This window comes from Triturus cristatus, chromosome 11 (genome assembly GCF_964204655.1).
Source record: "Triturus cristatus chromosome 11, aTriCri1.1, whole genome shotgun sequence".
NCBI lineage: Eukaryota > Metazoa > Chordata > Amphibia > Caudata > Salamandridae > Triturus > Triturus cristatus.
The window spans coordinates 1,001,131,726-1,001,155,435 of NC_140594.1; the positions used below are offsets into that span (position 1 = coordinate 1,001,131,726).

Below are 23,710 nucleotides of genomic sequence, written 5' to 3' on the forward strand. Positions count from 1 at the left end.
GTCATGCCTATTCTTGTGTTTAGTCCCCCCAGAGCATGGACCAAGCACTTCATTATAATAATTTTAGGACCTGCTTTTTTACTTTTTTATCACTCTAAACAGTGCTTGTGCTTTTACCAGCTCTGTGTCCTCCCACCCACCCTTATGTCCTGTCCACAGATCACTCCCTCCCCTGTCACTTCTTTACCCTTCGTTGCTGCTTTCCCTTTTCCCCACCTCCTCCCTCCCATCTCTGCTTGCTCCCTCACACCTCCTGCTGCTTGCCTCGTCTACAAATCACCCCCTCCCCAGACTCGTCACTGCTTTAACCCCCATGGTAGTCTGTTTTGCTCCAGTGAGTGGTGGTGTTCTGACTTTTAATGCCCTGTTAGTGTATAGCTGACAAGCTGATTACTTGGCACATGTGTAGTTTCTGATTATTTTCCGCACGTGTGGGTACTAGATGTGTGTGCTTGCCATCCAGATTTCCTCTTTCTCTGGCTCTGCTTTTCACATTTGTTTTTTGTGTGTGCAGTTTTATGTAGTGCCAACACCGCCCGAAAGTATTGGAACACTTTACATAAGCAGCAGTTACTTTTTTTTGGTGAAGTTGTATATAGCGCCACACACCACCCAAAGGTATTGGAGCACTTTACATTAGCACCAGTTAATTGAGACAAGGACACGTTCATTTTTGTAAGCATGGCGAGATTAAGTGATTTGCCCAAAATCAAGGTCAAGCAGATGCCGAAACTCAAACCCGGTTTACCAGCTCCATAGTTGGTACCTCTGGCCTTCCCGAAATGACGCCATATCATCTCCCTAACCTCAACCTCAGTTCCTCATTTTGTGATTACGGATAAATCACTTAATCACTCAAAAGAGTTTCATACATTAGGCATACTGATTTCCTAAATGTGATTCAGAGACAATTGCAATTAGGAAATCGGTATTCCTATTTTAGTACATTTAGCCCTATGTGCAAGACTGAGCTCTGCCTATCAATCAATGAATCAATCAGGATTTATAAAGCACGGCTAATCACCCGATAGGGTATCAAGGTGCGTGCAAGGCCTGTACGCTTATTAAAACAGCCAGGTCTTGAGGGCCATCTGGAATTCCGGAAGTGAGGTGATGGTTCAGAGTTGCTTGGGGAGTCTGTTCCAGGTCTTTGTTGCTATGTGGGAGAAGGAACGTCCTTCACTTCTGTTTTTAAGTAGATTCAGGGAGTATGGGCAAGTGAGAGGGAGGCTGAGCATAGTCTTCTTGATGGTTGGTGGAAGTTCAGGCAGGGTTAATGTAGGCTGGTCCTTGGTTGTGTAGAGCCTTGTGTGTGTGTGGGTCAGCAGCTTGAATTGGCATCTTTTCTGTACGGGGAGCCAGTGGAGTTGTCTAAGGTGGGATGTGATGTGTGTTCATTGGGAAAGGCAGAGGATAAGTGGCTGCAGAGTTTTGTATGGTCTGAAGACTCTGTAGGAGGTGTGCGGCAATTGCTACGTAGAGGGCGTTGCCATAGTCCAGTCAGCTTGTGATGAGGGCCTGTGTCACAGTGCGTCTCATGTGTAGGGGTAGCTACTTGAAGATCTTGCGTAGCATGCGCAGAGTGAGTAAGCAGGCTGAGGAGGCGAAGTTGAACTGTGATTTCATGGTGAGCTAATTGTCAGTGATGATTCTGAGGTTTCTGGCATGGTAGGAGGGAGTGGGTGCGGGTCCTAGGTCTGATGGTCACCAGGAGTCATTCCATGTGTTGCTGCTGTTGCCGAAGAGCAGTACTTCCGTCTTGTCTGTGTTCAGCTGCAGGCAGTTGTTCTTCATCCAGCCTGGGATGCTTGTTATGCATCTGTGTAAGTTGGTTCTAGTTGTTGTAGTGGTGTCGTCGGTGAGTGAGAGGATGAGTTGGGTGTCGACTGTGTAGGAAATTATGTTGAAACCATGGGATCTGACAATTTTGGCCAGCATGATCATATATGTGTTAAAGAGCCTGGGGCAGAGGGATGAGCCCGGATGGACACCATAGGTGATCTCCTTGGCTTTTGAGGTGAAATGTGGGAGGTGGATCCTCTGGTTCTTCCGGTGAGGAAGGAGATGATACATCTGAGCGCCTTCCCTCTGGATGCCGATGTGGCGGAGTCTTTCGATCAGCGTGTGGTGGAATACGGTTGAAGGCTGCTGAGCGGTCGCGGAGGATCAAAGTTGATGTTTTTCCTTGGTCAAGGAGACCTACTCTTAAAGGTTCTGAATTTTCAAAATGAAAGTCCGTCATCTTCTAACCCTTATTATTGAAAGATCAAAAGCATGTTGGGCCCTCGAAAACTTTATGCCATTGGTTCTGAGAATTTGAGCGGATAAAAGTACCAAGCACTCATGTAAAAGATTGGTAGGGTTGAACAGCAGGTGGGGGATCCTCACACTTCCAATACTATACCTGTTAATCATGCATGCAGATATGTCGTGATACATTGTGCAAAAGTTTGAATGATTTTTTGGATTGTGTTACGAGTTAACTATCTTAATGTCACAACCCACATGCATCCCGGCACCTACCCAAAAACAGGCCTAACTACAAATTTAACTGCTGGAATAAACATTATTCTTATTTCTTGTGCATATTTCCAAAACGTAAGTCACCCTTTTGCTACCCACCTAAATCTTCGGCGTTCAAAAATGTTTAAAGCACATTGCAGCCATTGTGGCAGTACATCAATAAAATAACAATATTCCAAGGATTTTCCTCTTGCCTGTTTCATCTTCTCTACTGTGATAGAAAGATGTGCTAATACATGATCATTTTGTAAAGAAACAAAAAAAATATTTTAGGAATGCACTACATCCACGGTGTCTGAAAAATAACGGGCAGTGTGCTGTCTCACAGTATTAAAGTGCTGCGACATGTTAAAGCCACTTCACTTAACACTCCGAGTGACTTCTCATGCAGCAAAACATTGTACAGCAGGGCAGGGATGCACATTGCACTGCAGAGCCTGTTAAGCGTTTCCAAGCATTGGCAGAAGCCTTTGCAGATAAACAGTCTATTTTCCAGAATACTGAAAATGAATATACTGGGAATATCTGAAAGAAACACGTTAGTTATAGATTCCTTACCTTAGAATTTCCCCCAGGCGTAAGACTGGATCCAGAAAGTTTTCTCGTCAGCAGTACCTCTGCACGTGGAAGGTGGCGTTGGTCGGCTCCGCGTTCATCATCGGCGTCGTGGTTGCCGCGATGACGTCGCAGCAGCTACTTAGACACCGCCCTCGCGCGCTGACGTCAGTTCTTTCTTTTTCCGTGCCAGCCAGCCCAGGTGAAACTAATTTGTGACATGGTGCACAGCAAAGGCTGTGGATCCCCTTTCTGCCGCTCTTTTTGAAGTACTCTTGTTCCTTCTCTCTTTAACCCAGCAGGGCTCTGCTCTGTGCATTGTCAAGAGCTACCTTTCAGCCATCTCTGCCTTCCTTCGGCTGCCAGATCAGCCTTCTCTTTTCAAGTCTCCGGTAGTTCACTGTTTATTAAAAGGCTTAACACATCTTTTTCCTCCAATCCCTTTTGTTATACCTCAGTAGAACTTGAATCTTGTGCTGACTTATTTAATGTGCGCTCCCTTTGAGACGCTTCATAACTGTCCTTTATGTCTCTTGACTCTTAAGACTGATTTCCTGGTAGCCATCACTTCTACAATAAGGGTGCTTTCTTCAAAACCTCCTTTCCTGTCTGTTCATCCGGACAAGGTGGTTCTCAGGACCCGTCCATCTTTTCTTCCTTAGGTGGTCACTGCCTTCCACATTGGGCAGACCATTACTTTGCCCACCTTCTTTCCGCCTCCGCATCCTTCAAAGGAGGAAGAGAGGCTCCACCGTCTGGACCCAAAATATGCGCTTTCCTTCTATCTGGATCGCACAAAACAGTTCCTGGTGGATGATCAACTTTTTGTTGGCTACAAGGCGCAAAGAAGGATTGGGCTGTACACAAACGCACCATTTCTCGATGGGTCGTGTTGTGTAAAAAGGCTTGTTACTCTCTGGCTAAAAAGGAGCCTCCAGTTGGGCTACGCGCTCACTCCATCAGGGCAACGGCAGCCACTACTGCCTTGGGAAGAGGAGTGTCTCTGAATAACATCTGTCTGGTGGCCACGTGGGCATCGCTGCACATGTTCACCAAACACTACTGCCTGGACAGCCAAGTCCGGAGAGACGGCTTCTTTGGCTTCTTTGGCTGTTCTGTTCTCCGTGATTTTCTGGTGTGATCTTGGTTCACAGACCCACCACCAGGGTTTGTATTGCTGGTGTATCCATTCTAAGGTAAGGAATCTATAACTAAAGTGTTTCTTTCAGATGAACAAGTTACCTACCTTCGGTAACGATATATCTGTAAGAAACATTAGTTAGTTATAGATTCCTTACCGCCCAACCCATCATGGCTAAAGCTCCACGTTCAACAACCAGCAAGGCGCTCAAACCCCATTTTAACCGATAATTAACCCACCTCCTGACGTCTGAAGGTCAGGACCGTCTGCCGTTGTGGCTGCTGTGCAAAACAGACGCTGCAACACCGGGATTTCAGCAAATGACCTTCCCGACGATATTGCCTCAAGATGGCGCCTAGCATTGAATGGACCCACCTTTGAAATACCGGAGCTGTGTGGCCCGTCCGCTGCACGTTGAAAACATTCCTTGGCCGCAGCGGACATGCCGGTTTGTTTGCCCTGAGCCTTGAGACAACTGTTTGCCGAAGATCGAGGTCAGCGCCCCCCCTCCCTCCCTGCGCGAGGCTTAATGGCGGCTCCCACAGCGCTGCCCACCATAATGGGTGATGTGCCCCAGCGCCCTTTCAGGGTCTGCGCACGCCTCGAGAGCCTAGGGACACCGGGTGTGAGTCCGACCCTTCCCTCACCACAAAGCTCTGTTGTACCTGGCTCTCTCCCGGTCTGGAAAAGGGTCCCAGGATGCCTGACCCCAACATGGCCGACACTGGTGACTCCTTCTCCATTGCTGAACCTTTACCTCCTCATCCCTTCCTGGATTATGCCTGACCTCAAGAGGACTTCTAGATCTCTTTTTGACCATGGCCTCCCTCCCCCACCTGCCCCCGCACTACTCTGACATTCCCTGAGGACACATGACCTCTTTCTTGACTGCGGAGTCCGAGGATTATGTTCGCCGCCTGGTGGAGCGGCTCTGTTCAGCTAATGAGGAGATCGGACTTGGTTCACCCCCTGACCGTCACCTGCCCAGCCGGACTTTGAGCACAGTTTTTCTCCCCTTCTCCCTGTCTCGCCCACCGTCCCTCTCTACTGATCTCTCCTTCTCTCCTGTTATTGTGTCTCATATATTTTGATGTTACGTAAATTGTTATTATTGTTGTAACTTTGCTGAACTTATGTAAAGCGCTCTGATACCTTCGGGTCTAGCCAGCGCTATATTAAACTCTTTAAATAAATAAATAAATCCTCCACGTTCTGCAAACTGATTTCCAGGGTTAAGGACATCCTTTCAGGGCCCTAGTTTTGTGCACCAATGGTCAGTGTCTTGCATGGCTCTGCATTTCTGGCGTGGAAAGTCGTGTACAGAACTGACGTCAGAGCATGATGGTGGCGTTTAAGTAGCTGCCGCGACATCATCCCGGCGACCACGACGCCGACGATGGACGCGGAGCCGACCGACACCACCTTCCGACGCGCAGAGGTACTGCTGACGAAAAAACTTTACGGATCCAGGCTGACGCCTGGGGGTAATTCTAAGGTAAGGAATCTATAACTAACTAATCTTTCTTAAAGATATATTGTTACCGAAGGTAAGTAACTTATTCTTTAATACATAAAACACAGTAAGGACTTTGAGAGCTGCAGCCAAAATCCTAGATCATGGTACGCTGAGACAGGGGTTCTAATCATGCTATTACCCCTTGATAAAACTGTGTTCAAGTGATTTTTCTCCCTTTTCAAGTTTCAAAATGTACCCAAATGTGGACTGTTTGGAATAAGCTGAACACCAGCATAAGATGCTATATTTAGAGTAGATTGCCAGCAACATCAGTGCAGCATGGCACTTGTAATCAAATATAGCATTTAAATGAGACATTCATTTTATTGACCTTCATGGATACAATTTGGCACAAGCAATGGTGTAATCTAGGCAAACAAATATCACCATTACATGCACTTTACCTGCAGAGATGTCTTTCCACCAATAAGTAAAGGTTCTGGTGCATTTTGAGCAAGCTCATTAGTTATTGGAGGGATAGCATTAGAAGCAGTTCATACAGGATTGGTTGTGAACTTGTGACATATAAGATGTACAGGAGCGGGACTGGCTCCAAAGAGGGGTGACAGTATTCAGATCCTTTTTACCCTCAATTGTTGGTTGCTTCTGAAAACGAGCCTCTCTGACCACAGCCCATGTTGTTATCGCGCTTGAGAAGCTATATGAAATGCACTTGAGTAGAATTAGGAGTGTGGCGGCAGGCAGATCCCTTATTTTGGGACATTTTATATTACTATGCTATAGTGCCAGGCTCAAAGCAAGACTTTTGTTGGGGACCGCTTAAAAGAAAAAATACCTGGGACATAGCATGTCAGCAAAAGTAGTAGTAGTAAGCAAATGAGAATTACAATAAAGACAACCAATGGAACCAATGGTAAGCTGTGGGTGGGCTATCTGCCCACTGTATGATCTGGTAAGCTGACAATAGGTCTTTTTCAACCAGACAGCTGTTCTGTCTGGTAGGCTCGATCTAGTAAGTAGTTCCCAAACTGTAGGTGGAATGTAAGCAGTGGAAAGATAACAGTCATCCATTGAAAAAGTATAGTAAAGATGCAATGCTCCACGGGAGAGATCAACACAAGATGAAGAAGGAAAGGCATCAAATAACAAGCAAGCAAAAGCAATTGATAAGAAAGTCAATCAATGGTTATCAAAGGGCGGACCCACTGCAAGTATCAGTATATTACAAAGGATGTCTGTAGGCGAGACCTAGAAAGGATTCCTATGACATTGAGCCCTCGGTGGCTCCCTTCTTAAAGTCATGTCTCAAAGATTCAGAAATGGACCAATGCTGAATGTGATACACCAATCAAAATATAGAGGCAAAAAAAGGAGGTAGTACAACATACAACACCTGGGACACAATCCTGATTGAAATAGAAGCAAAAAACACCCTGAAGAACAGATGCACCCAAACTCGTCATAGAGAGCCGACTCTCCAAGGTCCCTAGACAGATACATGATGGAGCAACAGTAGATGCACCGAACAAAGCAAGCAAGAAAATAAATAAATGGAGTCCAATCAACCCAATGAAATCGAGGCAGGACGCATATGTGAGCAATGACTGACAAGGTTGGAGAGACCGAGGGGACATGTAATTTATGATAAAAGGGGCAAGAGGACATATCAGCACCTGCAGACCCACTTTTCACCCCCAAAATCCAATTACACAAATAGATTAGGTCAATAATAATGTTGTTTAACCCAATTAGTTTGTTTTTTGTAAACTTGAATTTTTATGCATTTGTTCAGCTGTCAAACAATATGAACAAAGTGATCACAATGTAATGTATATTATAATGCTTGTAAACCTAGACTAGATTTCACATCTTTTGGCCTGGTCAAGTGGAATTTTACAGACATTTACAACGAATGACACATGTATTAGCAACATTTATGCTACCAAACAGTGCAAAAAAATTAATTTTGCCTAGTTGGTTGTCAAAAAATGTTGTACTGGTTGGTTAGGGAAAATGTTGGTGCAAAATGTCCGTACACAGGGGTCAATTTAAGTTAACTGGTGCCCACATGTCCCAGTGATTTTCTGGGTTGTGTTGTCCTTAAATAGACTCCACTGACTGATAAGTGTGCTTCAATGTTCTTGTTTGAATACTGGTGTATTGTCTTTTTTTGTTGTGTCAGCATGTTTATTGGCCACATGGATACTTTTAAGGACTTAATGCACAAAGGCAATTGTAAAATGGATGCATATTGACTTTTTAATAAACTGATGTGCCAGTGATTTTTTTATTTTGACACTGGCATTGCTATTTTTTTATTTACTAGCTTATCAGTTGTGAGAAACAATATAACTGGAAAAGGACTAGTACCTCTAGCCGAAGCAATTAAAACAAACAGTACCCTCTCCTATGTCTACATTTGGGGCAACACACTTGATGAGGCCAGCTGTATGGTAAGTTTTTTCTTTTCGGATTTTATTTTTAATGCTTAATCTTATATAATCAGGGAAGACCGTGGATGTCATTTAGGGACTTCCCTTTCAGGGGTTATGAAGGCAGTGGCAGAAAGAATGTATTCCTTGTTATAAATGCCCTGTTTACAGTTTGCAGTGTCCACCCCTTGCCCCTCTCCATGACCCTCAGCAGCAAATAGAAGGCTGTTAAGGGACTTAAGAAGGAACATCACAGTGTGGCAATCCTATCACGACATTGGAGGTGGGTCATAGTGAGTATGAACTCATTTTCCATACCCGTAGCATTTTGGGGTATCAACGTCCATAAGATACAGTCTTAGACTAAGAGTTTCTATCCCCATATGTAAACTAATTTTGCCTGTTTATGACAATGTGTCATTGATAATACACTTTTAGAAACTGTGCATGTCAATTCTTTGACAAATAGAACTTTGACCTGCCCTGGACAATGCTAGAAGTCCGGTTTACGAATGAGATGCTGAATATTTTCTGACTGTTATGTCACCATGACTAGATCTCGTAATTGTACTGAGGTAGGGTGGGATACTCAGATCCCCTAGGCACTCTGGGGGAAACCCAGAGGGACCCCCCCACCCCCTGGAGTAAAAAAAAAACATCTGTTTTGACTGCAATCCTGCAGGACTCCAACGGGATCATGGCTAACAAAAAACAGAAAGAAAATAGCTGTCCCCCATTTGTTTTCAAATATTTGGGGGAGGGAGGGCATGAGTAGGGACAACCCCTCCCCGAATCGAATTGGCACTGGGGAGCCCATTTCCTGGTGCCAACTTTTAAAAAGGGGGCGGAGAGAACATGGCCTCGTTCCCCGAGGTCTTTAAAGGCCCCAGGGATTCCCATCCCCCGGTGCTGGGTTCTTAATTTCAGGGGAGGGAAGAGTGCTGCCCTGGGGAACCCATCTCCTGGGGCTTAATTGCATTAAAAAAGGGAGTGGGCTAGGCGGACTCACTCCCCAAGCCTTTCATCCCCTGGGGCTAGCTCAATTACTATGTCCCAGGGAGCCCAACTCCTGGGGCACTGTAATTTCCCTGCACACATCAGAGCGAGCAGGGAAACATATGTTTGCTCCCGTCCAGCTGGAGCATTTTTTTAGATCTCCAGCTGGTTGGGAGCAAACATGCCTTTCCTGCCTGCAGCAGCATGCGCAGGGAAGTTATGTTTCCCAGTCGGCAGGAGATTTAAAAATGTTCCCTTTGGTGGGAACATACTTCCTTTTCCCTGCCCTCACTCCTGTGGGCTGGGAAACATATATTTCTCCTACCCAGAGGGAGCAAGCATAAACAGCTGCTTCCTCTGGGCAGAGGCAATGCTGTCTCCCACAGTATGCGGGGAGCTGGCAGGGCCAGTGTGGGCTCTGGGACTCCTCCTGCGGCCTCCAACTAGAGGTTTGTGGGTGCTCCAGTTGGGCACCGGGGCACCCACCTCTGGCCCCAGGGATGGGGTCACCAAGGCCTAATACGGCTTAAAGAGGGTCTGTGTGCCCCCTCCTGTTTTCTGTTGGCTTTGGCCCTAGGGGATAGGGTTTCCAGGGCCTAATAAGTCTTGGGGAGGGGGGCTACACACACCACTGCCTTTAATAATAGATTTTGGGCTGGGTGATGGGATCGCCAAGGCCTATTATGGCTGCGGGTGAGGGACCACGTGTCCTCCTCCCCAATTTTCTGGCATCCGGCACCATGGAATGGAGTCCCGGGGGCCTATTACAGCTCTATCCCCTAATATTTGTGGGTAGCTCCAGGGGATGGGGTCCCTGGGGCCTCTTATGGGTCAGGAAGAGGGGCCACTTCCCCGCTCCCCTAACATAAATATGTTTGGCCCCATGGGATGGGATCTCTGGGGCATCTTAAGGCTTGAGGAGGGGGACCACACACTCCTCCCCTATATTTACTGTGTAGCCCCAGGGTTGGCGTCCCGAGGCCCATTTGGGCTCGGGGTGGGGGGGCAAGGTGTCCCCTCCCCAAATGAAATGTTTTTGGCCCCAGGTGATGGGGTCCCCAGGGCCAAAAGTTTCTGAAAAAACAATGGGTAAAGTGACATTATAGTTAGGTAAAAATGTCAGTGCCAATTGAACATTTTGAACTCACAAAACCACAGAAATTCACAGTTTATAGTTAGCAAGCTAACTATAGCTTGCACCCCTGCCATGCACTGCTTATGACCTCACATATTACATCACTCATGGCATGTTCTGTGACCTCATTAATGACATCACTTATGACATCTCAAATGACATCACTGATGACACCATCCAAACTACTTTTGTACACACTACTCTAAAAGGAGTATGGCATGAGAGATATGAAAGTAAGAAGAAGACAGCTCAGATTAATATGAAGCATCATTAACGCCATTATACATACAGCCCTCTGAGGTAAAGCAAGCTGTTATGTGCAACACTGAGCTTATAACAGGCACTTCATGGGTAACAGAGCTCATGGTGAGAATCAACCACATATAGATGGGTGACCCCTACTGTATACTGTGTTAAATCAGTATACAGCTGTTCTGAGAAAGCCAACTTTGTCCAGACACTCGAGCCCTGTTGCATAAATAATGCCCTACCCTGAGAGCCTTTAGCCTGTATCAAACCCTTCACAGATACCACACCTTCCATGAGAAATTAGGCGAATATGAGTAGAAAAGTGGGTACTAGGAACAGTGTTGTACACCATGCAGAGTTCACCCTGTGCCACGCTGTTGGCAGACAGCCAAACTCTCATGAGGCATGAAGCATATTAGTCAAAAAGAGACTACTCACTGTAAACACCCAAGGCCTGAAGGTTCTAAAGTTCTTACTACCCTCTCCCTTTATGCATCCTTCATACTCTGCTGAAAACGTTATAGATTGATCAGCTTTGGTGGCTTATCAAGCACGTGTACATGGGCAAGTACCTGATGCACACCTCATCTGTCTTATATCGAAATGATCATGCTGAGATGATTCCCTTAAAATACTCAAGGGTGCTTACAATACTTAGTATTTACTACTTACAATCATTGCACTATTGCATACAAGTTTTTGATTTTGATATTGTGCTTAATACTCCTAAACACCAATTACCCATTAGGTGCAAAAAAATATATTGTAAAAACCTACACCCATTAGCAGCAAAGAGGTCATACCAAATTAGGTAGGGAACTAGGAGGATACTTACCTGCCACTCTGCAAAATATAAAACAAACCACCACACTCTATGGATAATTTCATTAGTGATGTCATAAGTGATCTCATTTGTAACGTAAAAAATGATGTAATAGAACACGTCATGAGTGATGCAATATGTGAGGTCATAAATGGTGCATGGCGGTAGAGCAAATTATAGTTAGCTCTGCTATCTACTGGTGAATTTCTGATTTTTCTTAGGTCAAAACAGTATGTGGGCACTGAACTGCTCACCTAACTGTAACTTCACTTTAAAACCCTTGTTTTTTTCAGTGAATTTCTAAGGTTTTTAAAAAAACTAAGTCAGATTTTATTATTACACCTAACTATACTGTCACTTTAACCTTTGTTTTTTCATTATATATATGTGTGTGTGTGTGTATTTGTGTATTATTACACCTAACTATAATGTCACTTTAACTTTTGTTCTTTCATTATATATATATATATATATATATATATCTATATATGAACAAACAAAGCTCCCTCGATCACGAAGGAAGACGCACTCACGAATCCATAGTTCATTTGAATTTTATTTCCATTAGGACATGCAGCCTGACGCGTTTCATTCATTGCGAACTTTTTCAAAGGCATAGTCCAGCATCTTCTCGCAAACCATTCGTCCATTAGCTTTTTATATGATCTTGGCCCTCATTGGACCTCCTTCGTGGATGCAGATTGAGGCATTGTGGGACTCGTGGTTTGCGCGAACATTTGACAATTAAACCCTCCAGTGGGTAATGCCTGGTCTATTGCTGCCCAATTGTTTGCTATTGATTCGTTCCTGCGCAGCCCATTTTCAAAGCTGACCAGGATCCCAGCCTCGGTAAGTCCGTGGCGGCAGCCATTACCCCTTGACGTCTCTCGACAGCAACACAGCACGGTCCGGTTCGGGGCATTGTGGCGCTCTTTGCGGGTGGTGCGTCCAACGGCAGGACCAAGCCGTATATATGAACAAACAAAGCTCCCTCGATCACGAAGGAAGACGCACTCACGAATCCATAGTTCATTTGAATTTTATTTCCATTAGGACATGCAGCCTGACGCGTTTCGTTCATTGCGAACTTTTTCAAAGGCATAGTCCAGCATCTTCTCGCAAACCATTCGTCCATTAGCTTTTTATATGATCTTGGCCCTCATTGGACCTCCTTCGTGGATGCAGATTGAGGCATTGTGGGACTCGTGGTTTGCGCGAACATTTGACAATTAAACCCTCCAGTGGGTAATGCCTGGTCTATTGCTGCCCAATTGTTTGCTATTGATTCGTTCCTGCGCAGCCCATTTTCAAAGCTGACCAGGATCCCAGCCTCGGTAAGTCCGTGGCGGCAGCCATTACCCCTTGACGTCTCTCGACAGCAACACAGCACGGTCCGGTTCGGGGCATTGTGGCGCTCTTTGCGGGTGGTGCGTCCAACGGCAGGACCAAGCCGTATATAGATATATATATATAGATATAGATATATATATGTATATACGTGTGTGGGTGTGTCTATACATAGAGAGAAAGAAATATGGATACTGCAAGGATGCATTTTTGTAAATGTTTTAGGGAAATATTTGAGCTATGTTATTTAAAAAATAAAATGAGATAAATGCACCAACGTGTGATGTGACTTTTACTGAAACATAAGAAGTAAGCTATAATATATATGTAGTAAAGAACAGGGAAAGAGACATGTAAAAGTTTTACATAAGGTGTGAAAAGATAATTGCACTGAAGTCTTTTGCATCTTGTACTTTGCAGGCATTTTCAGATTTACTTAAAACAGGCCGCTTGACAGCAGAATGCACAGATGTTCGGCCATACATTGTGGATGGGCGTGTGTACCTGGCAGAGCTCTTCCATGGACTTCGGAAGCATTATTACTGGACACCAAGTTATGGAGAAGTGGACAATCCTATATGTAATTCCAGTCTAGCCATAATACAAGGTTCTCAGTGATGTATCTATTTTTTGTATTTTTACGTAATTATTTTTTTCAGTCAGTATAGCTTATGAAATAGCCCATGGGGAATCATATATCTTAAATATGTCAGATATATGTTTAGAAACTACAAGTTCTCTTACTTTAATGAACTACAGAAACTATCAATTTAAGGATATTTTATGCGTTATTGACCGCTGCAAGGGACAGGCAACTGAAAAACGATTTTAAATATAAAACTATTTATAATGAATATGTGTTTTCGTCTCTGTAGAAATCTGGAAATATGTTTTCAATAATGACAAATGTCAAAAAGGAAATAAAATACACTTTCACTAAGGCCTTTAAAGTTCCATGATGATACGATATTGTACTGTACGTTCACATATCCCATCCGGGTTGCAAAGTTTGCTTTGGGTTCCTGCAATTTCAGAATACATGGTTGAAAATTATGTTGCTTGTAGTTTCTCCTAAAAAGGAGGTATTGGGTTTGGAGCATAGGATAGGAGATATACTCTAAACATGGTGCAGCAGTGCTTCTGTGCTCAAGTGAGAAGTGTTGTGAAGAGTCTGAGAAAAGACTCAATCACATAAATTGTTCTTCGTTTCATTGGGATCATTTGCCTTACAAAATGGAAGTTACTATTGGGTCCACTGGTGTATACTTTATGGTTATACCTTTAAGTGACAAGCTGGAGGTCTGACAATAAGGTTAAGCAATGAGAGAAAACCATGACATCCACCTAGGAGTGACAGAAGTTCAAATTCAAAAGGTCATGGGAGGAATGCTTGCAAGTTGTCGCACCAGTGGCAATTGCTCAGGGTAGCATTTTAACCCATCATTCTTGGGCAGTGTGATCCAGAATATACTTAGGGATGTGGTATGGTTAAATAATTCAGAACTCAGTAATGTAACAAATAACATTCAATGTCAGTCAGTACATGTTCTTTAGAAAGCAGAAATACTTTGATACAGATACAACTAAATACTTTGCACAAAATTACAAGTATGTACAATATATCTGAAAGAGACCATAGTTATAGATTCCTTACCTTAGAATTAGCCCCAGGCATCAGACTGGATCCGGAGACATTTTTTCGTAGCAGTACCCCTGCGCATCGGTAAGTGGCATTGGTCGACTCCGCGTTCGTCGTTGGCATCGTGGTCGCCAGGATGACGTCGCGGTGTCTACTTAGACACCGCCCCTACGTGCTGATGTCAGTTCTTCCTTTTCCACGCCAGCCAGCGCAGATCCGGAGAGAGCGTGCCCTAGTCACTTTTTGACTAACTCTTTTTTTACTTCCGTCGATATCTTTTTGAGTCTTGCGACTCCTGGTGCACAAGGGATGTCCAGTCGTCGGCCTGGTTTTAAGCCTTGTGACTCCTGTCACAAGTTGATGTTGGTCACCGATTCGCACCTTGTCGCACCTCGTGTACCTTTGGTGCCTGGAGCGTGACCATGACCAGAAGTCGTGCTCCGACTGCCGGACCCTGAACCCGAAGCCTTTGCAGGAGTGGTCCCGAAAGCTTTTGGAGACCTGGCAGTCCGCTCCGCGCCGTTCGAGGGGAAGGTCGCGGGACCGGTCGTGGAGCCATCTCCATTCCTCATCAAAGTTTTCGCACTCATCAGGTAAGTCGAAGCACAAGAAGTATGCGAAGAAGCATCGTCGCTCTTTGCCTTCTCCCCGTCCGTCGGCTGATGCGACAAGGGACCCGGAGCATCGCCGCTCCCCGGCTCCGTTCTCGAAGCCCGCTAGGACGACTCCGCGATTCCCTCCCTTTCTGGGAGCCAGAGCGTGCCCCGCCCAGCTTCGTGTATTTTATGAAGCCCTCCACTCCATCTTTGGGCAGCCCGACTTCTGGCGTGCCTCAGGGCCCCGCGGTCTTGGCTGGGGGCTCTAGGCCTTCTATGCCGGCGGCTCTGGCCTCAGTGTTGCAGGGTCCCCATGGATCCAAGCCTGGTTCCGGATCGGTGCCGGTCGACCTCACGCTACCTTCCTGGCGTCGATTCCAGTGGCGACGACTCCAATGCCGGTTGCGCCTCCAGCCTGCGTCAACCCCAGCCTCACCCCCGACTTGAATATGGCGCCCGACTGATGTCGGTACCGGAGGGTACTTTTGTCCCACTTTTCATCCCTGGTGTTCCCTACCGCCCTGAGTGGCAGCCAGTGGAGGGGTGAGAAGGACTCGTAGGGGTCTGTTGACCCTCTTGCAGACCAACTTGAAGAGCCGGACTGGAGAGAGGAGTTGGGTGATGCCAGTGGTCTGGATACCTTCCCAGACCTTGGTATGTTTTAATCCCCCTACCGTGGCTACGGAGGAGGAAGCCTCCTATGCTGTGGTGTTGCGTAGGGCGGCTGAGGCCCTGGGCCTCGAGATTTCTACAGTGGCTATCAGGACTAACCTGCTGACTGAGGTGCTTCAGCCGGCAGCAGCCTCTTCGGAGCCCCTGCTGCCTTTTAGTGAGGTCCTCACTGACATCTTTCTGGGCACTTGGTCCAAGCCCAGCACAGGGGCTCCTGTGGACAGGATGATTGCCCAACATCACCGCCCGGCTCCGGGTGACCCACTTTTCCTCCCCCAACACCCTACCCCCGAGAGCTTGATGGTCCAAGCCTCAACCTCAAAAGGGGCATTCCCTACAGCTCCCCCAGATAGGGAATCCAAGACACTGGACCATCTTGGGAAGATTATGTTTTCTTCCAGCAGCTTAGGACTGTGGTCGGTGAACACCGCATGTCTCTTGGGCCGTTGCACACACACTGTGTTGGACACAGTTGCGCAAGTGCTGCCATGATGCCCGGAGGAGGCCCGGCCCGTGCTCACCCGCGCTGTTGCAGAAGGTCAAGATGCAGCGAAGTTCACCATCCGGTGTGGGCTGGATACCGTCGACTCGCTGGGTAGAACGATTTCAACGTCAGTAGCCCTGAGGCGCTACTCCTGGCTGAGGTCCACTGGCTTCTCTGGGGATGTGCAATCAACACTTTTGGACATGACTTTTGATTGCCATCCTCCCTCAAGCATTTCAAGGACTCTCGGGCTACGGCCAGATCCTTGGGCCTCGCTGCCACCTCTCGCCACATGCAGTCTACTTTTTTGCCTGTTTCATGGCTACAAAAGGAGTACCCCACCATGTTCTGCCCAGAGGCACAGGCCTGCGCATGCTACCCGGCCTCAGCACGGCCGGGGACATGGGACCCAGCGTTGTGGGTCTGAGGGCCAGCGGGTGGGCCAGTCCACCAATGCCCCCCCTGCAGCAGCCTCCAAGACTTCCTAGTCGACCTTTCAGGGCCACAAGTTGCCAGTGGGCGGCAGGATCCACCATCGCCTCCCCCACTTGCGCATCATCACGTCAGACAGGTGGGTTTTGCAAATAGTCTGAAGGGGCTACTCCCTCCTCTTCGGGGCTACTCCCTCCTCTTCGAGACTACCCCTCACTCCATGCTACCAACATTCCATCGCATGCTGGAGGATCATATGGCCCTTCTCCGTCAGGAAGTTACGGCTCTCTTGGCCAAGGGAGCTACCAACGCGTCCCTGTGCTAGAAGTAGGTCGTGGTTGCTACTCCCACTACTTTCTGGTACCCAAGAAGGACAAAGGCCTGCGTCCTATCTTAGTCCTCAGGGACGTCAACCGCTTCCTCCGGAAGGAGAAGTTCAAGATATTAACCTTGGCTCAGGTCATGTCTGCCCTGGAGACTGGATGGTAGCGTTGGACTTGCAGGATGCTTACTTTCACATCACGTCCTGTCTGGCCACTGGCATTACCTACGATTCATGGTAGGCCACGAGCATTTTCAGTGTACCGTGCTCCCCTTTGGCCTTACCAGTGTCCCTTGGGTGTTCACGAAAGTGATGGCGGTGGTTGCAGCTCATCTGTGCAGATCAGGGGTTCCAGTCTTCCCCTATCTCAACGACTGGCTGTTGAAGGTGGGCCTGCCCCAGTCTGCCGTCTCCCACCTACAGACTACGGCAGACCTCCTTCATCAGTTGGGGTTCACTATCAACGTGCCAAAACTGCACCTTATTCCCTCTCAGAAGCTCCTTTTCTTCGGAGCGGCTCTGGACACAGCGCAGTTACGGGTCTATCCTCCCGAGCAGGGAGTCTGGGATATTCAGGCTATGATACCGATGTTTCAGCCTCTATCCTGGATTTCGGTGAGAATGACCCTGAGGCTGCTGGGCCTCTTGGCCTCCTGCATCCTGCTGGTGGATCATGCCAGATTGCACATTCGGGCTCTGCATTGGGACTAGAAGTTCCAGTGGGCGCAGCATCAGGGGAATCTTTCCGATGTCATCCAGATCTTAGAGGGGACTGCACGTCATTTGCAGTGGTAGCTCACGAACCAGGATTGGGTCAACCGCAGATCACTCTCCCTTCCCCAACCAGAGTTCACAGTGGTGACAGATGTGTCACTCCTGGGATGGGGCGGCCACATGGGTGAGGTGGAAATCAGGGGTCTCTGGTCTCCGGCAGAGTCCGGGTTCCACATGAACCTTCTGGAATTTCGGGCAATCCGTCTCTTGCACTGAAGGCATTCCTTCCTTCTGCCAGAGGAAGAGTAGTGCAGGTGTTCACAGACAACACCACCATCATGTGGTACTGCAACAAACAGATCGGGTGGGGTTGGGGACTCTATGTCAAGAGGCTCTGCGCCTATGGACATGGCTGGAACATCAGGGCATATCCCTGGTGGTTCAACAACTGGCAGGTTCCCTGAAGGCCAGGAAAGATTATCTCAGCCACCAGTGCATGATGGATCACGAATGGCATCTTCACTCGGAGGTGGTGCAAGGTTTCTTTCAGCAGTGGGGAGAGCCTTGGTTAGATCTGTTAGCCACCAAAGAGAACGCGCAATGTCAGTAGTTCTGCTCGTTGGAGTTTCCAAGGCGGCACTCGCTTGGCGGCACTTTTCATCATGAGTGGAGTTGCGGCCTCCTGTACACCTTTCCACCTGTACCATTTCTACCCAGAGTGCTGAAGAAGATCAAGCATGTTACACAAACCTAAATTAGGAAGGATCCCTAGTTAGGTTGGGGGCAGAGAGGAACACAATGAGGGAGTACACCCTCCCGTGAATAAACACTAAATCACTATAAGTACTCCCACAGTGGACCAGTCAGCAGTAGAGACCTCTGCTACTAGATCAGGTGTTGGTATGCCCTATTCGAAGTGAATAACACCACCTAGGCGTGGGGAAGGAGGCAAGTCCTTTTGTTAATATTTTCCCTCACACACCCTAGTGGTGTCATGCTTCATCATTGGGACACCCTGACGCCTAGAGGTCAGGGTGGGCTCAACCAATATTCCAGGGAGCTCTTGATGAGATGATGTTTTGGCCAGGGGGTATAAAGATTAAAAATCGGTGTCAAACCCCAGTTTCCCTTTATTCTTGGGTTCGGCACTGATGTTAAAATATAACGAGAAGGGTTACTAGGGGTATTATGGTCCTAGGACCCTATTGCCAACATGTTTCTGTCCTTAATGCCCCATAAAGGGTTCACGGACATTCATCAGGGCTGGTGCCCCCTGCGTGTAGGGAAGGAAGAAAGTGAAGTTCCCTATACTATTTTTTTTTTTGTTGAAAATTTTATTAAACAATAAATCAATTACAAGCATGGGCCTACAACCACCAGGGCCGGCCGCTAGATTCAGAAAGGATCACACAGTTGTTAAGGCAGTAGTCGACTCCCGGGGTCCAGCCCCGTACATGGCTCCGGATAGTCCTAAGGAAGCAGGATACATAGGTTTAACATAAATAACAACTAAAAACAAACAAAAAACAAAAGGCGAGGCATAAGGGCAAAAAGTGTGGGTCAGGCTACATCCGGGGGACTCTACTTCCGACCTTCAAATAGCTATCAAGAGGAAGGAGTACTGATAGGTCGGGGGGGGTCACGGGAGAGGAACGTCTAAATTCGGTTATTCCAGAAGTCGCAAGGAACCATCAAGGGTCAGGGGGACAAAGCAATATCGGTGTCCACTAGGGGGGGAGTACAGATACCCCCACGATACGCGTTCCATTGCCCCCAGATTCTACCCCATGCCCCCGGTTTGCCACGAGCCACATACACAGTCTTCTCCCTGAACATGCACCAGTCCATGTTCTCCTTCCATACGGACACGGTGGGAGGCCGCTGGGAACCCCAAAGCTGCGCTATATCTCTCTTGGCAATCATGTTCCCCAGGGCCGCCCACCGAGTCTGAGCCGCGTTATAATCATTGGGCTCCCACACATTCAGGACACAGCGACGCACCTCCGGCAGCAGCGCAACCCCGGTGACTTGTCCCATGACCACATGAACCCGGCGCCAGTATTCCGCCACCTCGCGGCACTCCCAAAGGATATGGAGAAAGGTGGCACTGAGCCCACATCCCCGCTTACAGAGCCCGTCTTCAGAAAATCCCATCGAGACCAAACGGGGACCCGTCACATACACCCGGTGGAGAATCTTAAGCTGGACCAGGCGGAGACGGGCTGGAATGGCCACTTCCTTGGGGGACGACAGTGCGGACTGCCAGTCCTCGTCGTCCAGTTCCACCCCATCCCCCGTCCACGCCTCCCGAAGGCGCACCAAGAGGTCAGCCCGATTATTGATAAGTTTTTTATAAATTAAAGAGATAGTACTGTCGGGGACATGACCATCGAGTATGCGGTCCTCGAGGGGCGATGAAGCCGGGATCTTGGTCCCCTCCCCAAAAACAGAGAGCAGGGCATGCCGAACCTGGGCGTAGCGGAAGAACTCCCTTTCCGTAAGTTCGTATTCGCTCTGGAGCGCCGCGAATGTTTTAACCGCACCCTTAGTCCATAAGTCTCCCACTCTACTAATACCAATCGTGTCCCAACGTTCAAACCCCTTCGTTGTCCAGAGGCTTCCCAGTCGGTCGGAGGCAAACAGAGGAGTAGCACATGTTAATCGCTCACTCCAGCCCATGGCTACATTGGCCGCCTTCCAGAGCCGTACCGCAATCTTAGTAGGGCCCGTAAGGGTCCGTCCAGCCGAGCTGGAGTAAAGTGCCCTGTTATAGTTTCCGCCGGGAAGCAAGAATTTATCCATCTCATACGCCGGGTTCAAGCCAGGCGCATACGTGGCATGGTTAATGGCCGATAGCTGTGAGGCCCAATAATACCTGCGGATGTCGGGAAGCGCGATGCCCCCGTCGTACCAGGGGAGAGTAAGCTTTGCCAGAGCGATACGTGCCCGTCCATCCCACACTAGTCTCCTCTGCAGGCTCTCCACCTCCCGAAAGTAGGACACAGGAATGACATCGAAGGAGTTCTGAAGTGCATAGAGGAATCTGGGAAGGGACATCATTTTAAACAGTGCTGCCCGACCCAGCGGGGACAAGGGCAGCTTACACCACCGAGCCGTGTCTTCCCTCAAACGCCGAAGTGGAAGCAGGAGATTCTGCTCATAGCGAGCCACCGGGTCCAACGAGACGTATATCCCCAGGTATTTAAAGCCGGACAGAGATAATTGGATCGGAAGCCGAGGCGGCAAGAGAGGAGGGTCACCGGAGATAGGATAGACACAGGATTTAGACCAGTTGATCGTTAGACCCGAATTTCTCCCAAAGGAAGTCAGAACATCAAAGAGAACATTAAGCGACTGCCGCGGCGAGGTGAGATACAGGAGAATGTCATCCGCATACAACGAGACCCGATCCTCGAAGCCCGGGGCCCACCGGATCCCTCTGATCGAGGGCTCCCAGCGGAGCCAGGCAGCGAGCGGCTCCAGGGCAAGAGCAAAGAGCAGAGGGGACAACGGGCACCCCTGCCTCGTACCCCTACCGAGAGCGAAGGGCCGAGAGACCCGCCCATTAACCACCACCTGAGCCATGGGTCCCGTGTAAAGAAGCTTCACCCAGCCAAGAAATCCTTCCCCAAAGCCGAATTTGGTCAAGACAGCCCAGAGGAATGGCCACTCGATGGTGTCAAAGGCCATCGTGGCGTCTAAAGAAACCAGCACGGCTGGTTCGGAGAGGTACTCCGCCCTGGCGAGGGCGCCGTGAAGACGCCGCAAGTTAAGAGCGGTGTTACGATGAGGGATGAAGCCGCATTGATCAGGATGAATCAGATCGCAGATGACGCTCAACAAACGATTGGCAAGGACTTTAGCCAGGATTTTAGGCTCTGCGTTTAGCAGTGAAATAGGCCTGTAGGAGGCACAGCGGTCTCGTGGCTTACCGTCCTTGGGGATCACGACTATCGTAGCCAGACGCTGGTCGTCAGGAAGGGAACCCGCCTCAAGGGACTCCTGAAACATACGACGGAGGAAGGGCACGAGTTTATCCGGGCGCAACTTGTATAATTCAATAGGCAGACCGTTGGGACCCATCGCCTTGCCCGAACGAAGGGACCGAATCGCAGTTGCTATTTCATCTACAGACAAGGGGGCGTCCAGCTGCTCACGGTCTTCGACGGACAGGCAGGGCAAAGCAATATCCCTCAGCAGAAGGCAAGAGTCTTCTTCATCCCTATCAGTCACCGGGGAGTACACGGCCCGGAGGTGGTCAGCGAAACATTCCACAATCTCACCAGGCTCAGTCACACACACTCCATCCGAGACACGCAGCTCCGGGACCACACGATTCACTCTCTCCTTCTTATCCAGCCACGCAATCAACTTTCCCGCCTTGTCCCCGGCATCATACAATCGACCCTGCTGCTCCCTGTACATCGTTTTGGCAGCGTCAGTGACAAGAGACCTGTATTCAAACTGTTTCAGGCTGAGGGCATGGAGCCCGTCCGGAGTGACACCCGTCTCCAAGGCCGACTCCAGCCCCGAGATGTCAGTCTCCAACTTCACCACTGCCTCACTCTTGAGCTTCTTAGCCACCACTATCTGGGAGAGGGCGTGTCAGCGGATTACGGTTTTAAAGGCTTCCCACAGGGACATTGCGGACGACACCGACCCCTCGTTTTCAAGGAAGTATTGGTCCATAGCCTTAACCAGGCTGTCGCGAGTCGTAGGGTCTCGCAGGTACCACGGGTTAATGGGAGCGATCCGCCCTGCAGACCGCGACTCGGTGTCAAAGAGCAGCCACAGCGGGGAATGATCGGAGATACCCCGCGCCAGGTGCCTAACCTCTCGAATCCGACCAGTCTGCGCCGCGGGCATAAGGAAGTAGTCTAACCTAGAAAGACTCCCATGCGCCCCAGAGTGAAAGGTGTACTGACATTGGGTCGGATGCATTAATCTCCAACTATCTACCAGGCCGAAGGTCTCCAACAGTCCACCAAGCCATGCCTGGGCAGCGGGGAGGGCCCTGGGTGGGTGACGATCCAGGTCACCCGAAACCACCGAATTAAAGTCCCCGCCCATAAGCAAAAGACTATCCGGAAGTTCTAGCAGCATTCGACCCAAGTCCGCGAAGGTGGAGTTCTGGAGGCCAGGGGGGACGTAAACTGAGACCAGGGAAAGGGGCTGCCCCTCCCACCTCCCAGTCAGACACACATAGCGCCCTCTGTCATCCGAGACTACCCTAGTGATATCCAACGGAAGTGAGGATCGCAGGAGAATGCCCACCCCCCTGGAGCCAGTTGTGAAACCAGAATGGGCCACGAGGCGGTATCCCCCCCTGTTCATTGCATGACAAACATTACCAACCAGATGCGTCTCCTGGATAAACACCACATCAGGAGTCAGACGACGCAAATACTGCAGTACTACACCCCGTTTGATACGGTCCCCCAACCCATTGACGTTCCATGACATCAGCCTCAACCCGTCCCCCCCCATCCCCTCCAATAGATCAAAGGCCCCCCAGTCAGTAGCACAGTTCCCGAATCTGGACAAAAATCAATACCTCGCCATGCAAACAGAAAACACACAGCAAAACAACCCCTCCTTCCCCCCAACCCCCCCCCCAAATCCAACTCCCCCCACTCTGCACCCCTGCGGGCCAAAAAACCCCCCCAACTTGCAGTGTGCCTGTCGCCCTACTAACCCCATTCTACGAAAAGACCCCGGAGGAGGAAAGGGACCCGTCCCCGCCCGCCCCCCACACAGGTCCTAGTGAGACAAAATGCACAAAAGAAGTAAAACCCAGCTGAACAGTGCAAAATGGCAAAATCAAGGACCAAAAGTCACTCCAAAGGGGACCCGCCACCTTCGGCGCCTGCAGAGGGCCCGGGACGGCCACCCTTGTCCGGCAGCGAGTCCAGCCAGTCACTCACGGCCACAGGAGAGTCAAAAAAGGCAGTCCGATCCTCATGTTCCACTCGGAGTTTTGCAGGGTAGAGCATGGAGTACTTTAGGCCCAGTTCACGGAGACGACGCTTCACCCCCTGGAATCCCATCCGCCGTTTCTGGACAAGTTGGGTAAAGTCCGGATAAAAGTTAATGGATGAGTTCTCATGACGAACCGGGCCGTGGACCCGTGAGGCCTGCAGAATAGCATCTCGGTCTCTATAGTGGAACAGTTT

The 23,710-nt window shown here is 48.8% G+C and overlaps 1 protein-coding gene across 9 annotated transcripts in view; it reads left to right on the top strand.

The window, feature by feature from the left end:
* Positions 1-13,616, top strand: part of LRRC34 (leucine rich repeat containing 34) — a 341,237-nt gene extending 327,621 nt beyond the window's left edge. For 5 of the 9 annotated variants that reach the window (XM_085633736.1, XM_085633737.1, XM_085633742.1 and 2 more), the window contains 2 exons: positions 8,023-8,149; positions 13,099-13,616. In XM_085633736.1, coding sequence (XP_085489862.1) covers positions 8,023-8,149; positions 13,099-13,296 — 325 coding nt within the window. In that variant the 3' untranslated portion in view covers positions 13,297-13,616. The remainder of the gene's footprint in view (positions 1-8,022; positions 8,150-13,098) is intronic. The other 4 variants (XM_085633739.1, XM_085633743.1, XM_085633744.1 and 1 more) reach the window with 1 other exon arrangement.
* Positions 13,617-23,710: the final 10,094 nt, after the last annotated feature.